Below are 7,600 nucleotides of genomic sequence, written 5' to 3'. Positions count from 1 at the left end.
ATTAGTCTTATTTTCTAATTAAATGTCTTGTTTCTTTCAGGGTTATTGAATAAATAGCTACTAATTTCACAATTCCCTGGCAACCACCTAATAAAATTTGAACAATGTTTATCCAGTTGTCACAAGTACTGTTAGATATGAGCAATACACAAGGTAACAATTATAAATGATACTAGCAGTCAGAATGCATTATGTGCGATCTTTATAATACTGCAAAGCATGTGGCATAACATCTGACAGATCAGAAAACAGAGGTTAAAGAACTTGTCCAAAGTTGCACAGTAAATTTATAGTGGAACTGGAAATTTTTAAACTCGGCTACAAAGCCTTTTTCCATTATATCAAATGGCATCTCTTTCTTCTTTTAGTAATGAAAAGGATATCAGCATAATAAATCTAAAGCATAGCTGTCAAGGCAAAAAGGAAAATTCCAAAAGGACATACACTAGTCGGTGGCTGTCTTTTTATTTATAGGCAGACATATATTTTTTAAAAATCACTGAAGAAAATATTACACATAAAATGAGCAGTTTTACTCCCCCAGACATACCTTGAAATTAAAAATATAGCATTTCTAATAGAAAAATTATAATCACTTTCTGTCTATAGCAGTTTTACATTTTAAATGTAATAGATTAATTCTAAAATGCAGGACATAAAAATGTCTTTCTGGTGTTAAAAGTAAAACCAAAAGCCTTATGCCTCTGGATTCTCTCCAAGTGACTTTCTATCTTTAAGTATATAGGTCCTTTTCAGAAATTAAAGCCAATTTTTTTAACCTTTATTTGTCTTTATTTTTGCTGTGCCGATAATATACGCTGGCAGTGTTCTAAGGCTAGTACTACTTTCTAGAAGGGGCCTCACTATAAAGAACGAGTTTGGTGAGAAACACAGAAAAATGTGCATTCTGGAGTGACTAATTACAAGCAGCTTTACCTGAGGAATGGCTTGTGGTATGAGGTTCTGGCCTTCACTGTTCTGTGTTCCAGCCAATGACTGGCCCATAAAGGGGAACCTGTAAAAACAAAACACTAAGTATCAAATGAAGAGCATTTAGAAATTGTTAATATTAATTAACAATTATTTTGAACATTTAACAATTTTCCAGAGAAAAGCAGTGACAATGTCTTCCTCATCAAAACATTTACTGTAAAAAAAACCAAAAAACAAAAAAAACACTTACTAAAGCCCTATCTTTTGTGTACCAAGCAGATTTAATCCTCACTGCAACTCTATCTAGTGTGTATTCTTCGCACCCTTATCTTACTTGTGAGGAAAACAAGATTCAGAGATCGTAAGTAAGTTTCCCCAGAAGGACTAGTGAGGCTGCCCTACGACAGCTGGGTTGACTCCAAAGGTTTTACACTGTTACATGCTTCACTATAGCTTAAGATAAAATAAATTTGAGCCTTCAGAAGAAAAACATAGTGAAGATTTAGTTGTGTTATATAAACCCTAAGAAAATTTTTATTGTTCCAATCTTTATTAAAAATTAATTGATAGCTTAGCTATTTTGTATTCTAAAACAAAAGATATATCAAAATTGAGAAGTTTCATACAGTTTTAAACATTTCTGTATCTAATGTTAAAGCAAATCAAAAATTGATGACTGACTGATTCACCTGACCAGCCTTAAAAAAGAAAAAAAAAAATTGATGACTGATCAAGATAAATCTATATGGTTAAAAATATTTGGTAAAATATTACTTATTCTAATTGAAGCTATAGAAACTTCACAGAAGCATTACTGCTTATATGAAAATATTTCCTCTAGAGTTACCAAATGCTTTAACGTATCAAGATACACATACAACAGAATTTTCAAAATATATTCCAAATATCATATTAGCATTTAAATACTATTAGGGCCTAGAATATAAGTTTTTAAATTTTTTACTCACATCTTTGATTCATCTATCACCCCTTTCCCTGCTATAGCCCTGGTGTGGAATGATTTCTTAATTCAAGTATCACTAATGGACTAACAACCTCATTCATCATCTCACGCTACTCTAAAAAGGGGCTATCATCATCTCCATGTCTTCAAACCACTCAGCAGAATAGTAAACAATATGCCTAATATATGACTAATATCTAACTGGCAGAGATATGATGCTGAAATATCAGATGCTAAAAGAGTTCTAATTCTGAGGTTTAGCAATTAGTTTATTTTAAACTAAGTGCTAAATAAAATTTAGCATTTCCTTCTATTTTGAATATAGGCAGCAAATTAGAATAGTATTAGCAGTACTGTGACTGTCACTGATAGAAGACAGATTATTTCCCTATCAACTGCTGCAGATACTGATGGGTCAGTTGTGTTCATCATTACTTTGCAATTATGGTTTATTGCTAAATTTGTTAATGCCTTAAAGAACACATATACCATAAATTTAATTACATTTTAACAAATATAACTGATTTTCTTTGGAATACTATGTTTTGGTTTTCTGCATATAAAACATTCTGAAAAGAATTTCAAAGCCTTCACTGGAATGCCAAAAAGATTCAAGAATTGAAAAGGTTAGGAACCCCTATGATAGAGGAATAGTGATAATAAATGCTGCTCAATAATAACCATTAGAAACCTCTCTCTACTTTAATCTCAAAAAAGCTTCTAAACCACGTCCAAAGTATTTCAACAACTGAAAAGAACTATGCCCTTAAGAATTCAAATTTCTTTGAAGTATGTTTATCTTAAATTCATGCAAATTTTATATTCCATTCTATAATCATCCATATTCTTTTTTACCAAAAAAAAAAAAAAGTTTTTTAACAAGATAATTAGGCTAAATTGAGGCTATATGCTTGCTTTATCGAAGAAGGTTCTCAAAAGTAATCTACATAAGAATCACTCCTGGGTGCTCACTAAAAATACAGAGATACAGGCAACAACCTCTAGCTACTCAGTATGGCTGCAAGAGAGCAAAGGAAACTGCATTTTTTAAAAATGACCACATGATTCTGATAGTGGTCTATGATCATAATGTAAGAAATGTTGTCTTGTGGTTATTATCTGTAGGAGATATAAATACTCTAACTTCAGAAATTCAAATAGTTAAACTTCCACAATCTTCTTTAATGAATAATTTCCATTTTTCTGCTAGAGTGAAAAGAAACTCTCCAACTCCTAACTTCCAAATGCCCTTTTATCTATTCCTCATGGTTTCCTCAGACTTTTTTTCTGATTCAAAATCAGTTTTGGGACATTTTTTTTTAGAGCTGAATTCAGTTACCTTAAGCACTGAGTATCTTAACTGAAAAATCTCATAGCATTAACAACACTGAAATGTATTTAAAAGAGCATACTTAAATAATTCAGATTTCCTGACTGATCAAGTCAATCTTCCTAATCCTTCTATGGTATTTTATGTTTACCTCTCTGAAACTAATGGAAATTAATTTCTTATGCTGGTAAAGCATTTTACATCCGATCATATTCAGCTGATATCACAACCAATTTAAATATTGTGCATTCCTAGAATATAGGTTTCTGAGTTTCTGTCTGCTCTTTCTAGGAGCTAGTAATGATTTCATGCAGATCTACTTCCTCAGTAAGAACGAGAAGCACCTCCACCTACCTGCTCATCACCATTGGTGGCATGCCCAGATTGTTTTGTGCCATCACTTTATTTATGCCTTTAAGGGCCACCATTTTGGCTTTCATTATAGGATCTGTAATTGCATCAAAATCTAAAGAAGAAATATATTTTAAAGTTACTTATTTCATAGTACTTGGTTCAAGGTACACTAAGAGGTAATGCAAATATCACAAACATTATGTAATTCATAGACTCTTACACCTCATTATTTAGTAATCACTATAGGATTATTATGTAAGGGATTATCAGATGGTAACCACCTATTCTGGATTTAACTGTATCTCAGTAATCTTTAATTGAATCATGCTTTAATATCTTATTCCTACAGGAATTACAACAAAAAGTCTGTCAAATTTAAGGGCAATTATAGCAATAATCTAAAGCAATGCAATTCCCTTTCATCCAAACTTTTGCAATGCTAATCTGCATGGCTTCTTTAGTAACATAACATCATGAATAAGAATCTGCAGTTATTTCCAATACCAAGGAATTCCACCAAATTAGTTACCATTCTTAAAAGAAAAATGTATCAATTCCTTGAGGGTATATTCTTATAATAAGGAGAGGCTACTGAGAAAAGTCCTCTTTGCACATAAGTGAAAAAAGGAGCAATATGATGAAGTTATTAATATATAAAATAGAACATCCATTGTTTAGAAGAAAGCATTCCTTAGACATATGCCCTTTGATTGCCAATTCTTAGAGGCACTGAGGCATTTTGACTAAAGCATTCTTTTGTTGTTTTTAAAATTAGTGAGCCACGGGAAACAACTTAAAGAGGTTTATATGGCAAAAAGTTGCCAAGTGTTTGCTGTATACAAAAGGACCGTAAGACGCTTTATTTCTATCATAATTTCCTTAAATTCATCTTTCCGTAACTCTGAAAATACATGGCAACAATAGTTGGAAGGCAGGAACTAAAAACACGAGGCTAGTGTCTATTAAATGATACCATAAATAATGGAACTGAGTGAGGTATACAACTCATAGTTTTGAATCTATCAATTTACCTGGAAAGAATCTTCATTGCTTTCATTTTAAAGCTCAAGGAGGAAAAGGAAGGCTCAGAGCTCTATTCTAAATGTAGTTTTTGGGTTTTTGTGTTTGTTTTGGGTTTTTTCTGAGACAGGGTCTCGCTCTGTTGCCCAACCTAGAATGCAGTGGCATCACCATAGTTCACTGCAACCTCAAACTTCAGGGCTCAATTTTTCTTTTTTCGCTCAGGCTGGTCTTGAACTCCTGGCCTCAAGCAATCCTCCCACCTTGGCCTCCCAAAGTGCTAGGATTACAGGCATGAGCCACCATGCCCAGCCTCCACATGTAGTTTTAATAAAGAAATTGTAAAAGCATATTGCATGCCACCCTAATGCCCACAGAAATATATGTTGAGACCCAAGGGGATTCCTACCAATATTAGGGAAGAACGGTTCTGACCGCTGACGAATCATGGCTTGCATCTGCCTTTGTTGCTGCTGTTCTTGCCTCTCTTGATCCAAAAGATCCTGTAGAAGCAGAGGCTGTTCCTCTAGGAGGAGGGGCCTCTCTCTATTCTGCTGGGCCAAAGTCTGAGGAATCATTAGCTGTTGGGGTCCAGACATGCCACTGGTACCAGACTGACTTGTTAGAGGTATGGTTTGATTTGTAGGTTTTCCTGTCCCCAAACTGTGGTTAACTGGTGACTGACCCTGAATGAATCCCGGATTTACCTGCCCACCCTGAGAAAAAGCATGGTTTACCCTAGAGACTCCTGTTACATTAGAATTCATGGTATCATCCAAAACATGGCCAGGTGGTGCCATTAAAGGAGGCAAACTCGACACCTGATTGGAGGGTGAGGCCCGCAGAGTTGCTGGTGGTGATCCCAATGGCCTAACATCTGAATTATCAGCTTTTTCATTAGCAAGTAAACTCGAGAGAACTGGAGTCGATCCAGTTATGCCACAAGAGTTCATTATATCCTGAGCAGGCAGCTGAGTGGATGCCTGAATGACACTGGCACTGGAGCCAGCAGTTTCTCGGTTAGTTCTCTTCTCAAGTGTATCTGGATCACAAGGCTGCGAAGAAGTCTTTTCTCCATTATTTAGGTCCGTGTGAACAGAAGCCTGTGAGCAGGGAGTGTCAACATTATCTTTACTCTCATCACTTTTCTCAATTTCACATTTAGATTCCACTTTACAATCTGGAGATAGTACTTCTGTTTTTACCTCATTGGTAACAGTGGACTTTTTCTGTGGTGAATGTTTATCAATGAGAGCCACTGTTTTGTCTTCTTGTTCCTTTTTTTTTGGTTCAACAGATACACACTGATTATCTAACTTATCATCAATTGGAACATTAAGGTCTAGTTCCTCATTAAACATGCTTTTTTTATCTCCCAGGTCAAGTTCTGGATCTGTATATGCAATGATATCAAACTCTCCTGACTTTAAGAGGTCATCTAGGTTGGGATCATTAGTTTCCAAATTACCTAAGGTATCCAATTCATCTCCCTTGCCATCCTCTGTATCTAAATTTAAATTTTCAAGATCATCATCATCTAAGTCTTTGACTTCAACCCCCTCAAGGTCTTTAACATCCAATTCTTTCACAGAAGGGTCATCAGAATCAAGTTTTTCTTCCAGACCATCAGAAGACTGGCTGGTTATCTGTAAATTATCAGGTGTTGTTTCAGCTGGTGTAGCTGTTGACAAAGGAGCCTCTGAAAATTTTCCACCTAACGGGTGACTCAGAGACCTCATGACCATAGAAGATGAATGGACAGGATGACCTTGCTCTTGCTGAGATGGTGGCACTTGTTCCAAATTTGGATGTACAAGCAGCTGATTAGGTAGGCCTTGGGGAGGTCGTCTCATGGGGTCTGCATGTCTCGGGCCTGCAAAGTCTGGCCGGGGAATGAAGTTTCCATGTCTTGCATGAGAAGGTGCCTCTATAACGCTGCCAGGAGGAGCACTGAAAGGCAGCCGTGGCCTTCCATCAGGGGCCCTGTGCCTCAATTCAATAAACGCTTGGCCCAGGATGTTGTGCTGCTGCACTGGTAGACTCTGTGGTGGAAAATGCTGAGGAAGCCCAACTGGGTTATTCATTTGTGAGTTATTTAAAGACCTAGGCATATCTACAGATATTGATCTTCTCAGCTGTGGAGGAACTCCAGATCCTTGTATTTGTTGAGGAGGCCCAAGGAAGCGTTCCTGACTTGGCATGACACCATGACTACCTCCTGGAAACCCAAATCTAAAAAAAAAAAAGACGAATAGTATTATGCTAAATTCAGCATTAGGTTGAAAAAGGAAAAGTACCTTTAGATTAAACTGTAGATACAAAATTAACATTGCCATATGACTTAGCAAAAAGAAAACTATCATGATTTTCATGATTAAAAAGTTCTTAAAAGTATCCAAATGCAGTAAGTTTTTGCTAAGTATCCTATAATGAACACCACATCTGAGCTTTAAAGGCTTATGATTGAACAGATAATATAAATGAAGACAAAGGAACAGCCACCAAGCAAATGGAACCAACTGATGAGAAATAAGAACACCACTACTAGAGTTTCTGAGTAAGACTCTGTTTCTTTATCTGTAGAGAGGCTCTATGGAGGAAGCTGATTTGGGGGGATGCTTGAATGAAGAGAGGAGGTCTAACAAATTACATTAGAGAGACTTACAGGCCTCGGTACAAGAGACTACAAAGGCATAGGTGTGACAACTGGATTAAACCTACTTGCTTGAAAGCAAGGAGAGGAGGTAGTGAGAGAGAGAGAAGTGTAGGCATCATCTGTAAAGATTAAGTAAATGAATAAATTACAGGACTATTTTTATTAGTTATATTATACCTCCTTCCAGAAAACAGGCAGCTTACAAAGAAATATAATACAGCAACAGGCATAAATTATAACTAAGGTGGAAGAAAAAAGGAAATTAAGGGTCAAAACAGAGGTAGGTATAAGACTAAAAAATATAAAACTAAAAAGCATTATCTTAAAGAACTATCTCCTGGGC

General features: G+C 35.8%; 1 protein-coding gene across 1 annotated transcript in view; it reads right to left on the bottom strand.

Annotated features, from left to right (window-relative positions):
* The window catches only part of KMT2C (lysine (K)-specific methyltransferase 2C), a 127,732-nt gene that overhangs the window by 37,953 nt on the left and 82,179 nt on the right, over positions 1 to 7,600 (bottom strand). Inside the window, exons 31-33 of the mRNA XM_012662137.1 lie at positions 5,011 to 6,833; positions 3,582 to 3,693; positions 937 to 1,015 (exon numbers count right to left, since the gene is read on the bottom strand). Of these exons, the coding sequence (XP_012517591.1) occupies positions 937 to 1,015; positions 3,582 to 3,693; positions 5,011 to 6,833 (2,014 nt within the window). The remainder of the gene's footprint in view (positions 1 to 936; positions 1,016 to 3,581; positions 3,694 to 5,010; positions 6,834 to 7,600) is intronic.

The sequence above is a fragment of the Propithecus coquereli genome, unplaced genomic scaffold, assembly GCF_000956105.1.
Source record: "Propithecus coquereli isolate 6110/MARCELLA unplaced genomic scaffold, Pcoq_1.0 Scaffold75, whole genome shotgun sequence".
Taxonomy (NCBI): Eukaryota; Metazoa; Chordata; class Mammalia; order Primates; family Indriidae; genus Propithecus; species Propithecus coquereli.
Note: the sequence above shows the minus strand (reverse complement) of the source record. Positions and strands in the feature narration are given on the sequence as shown.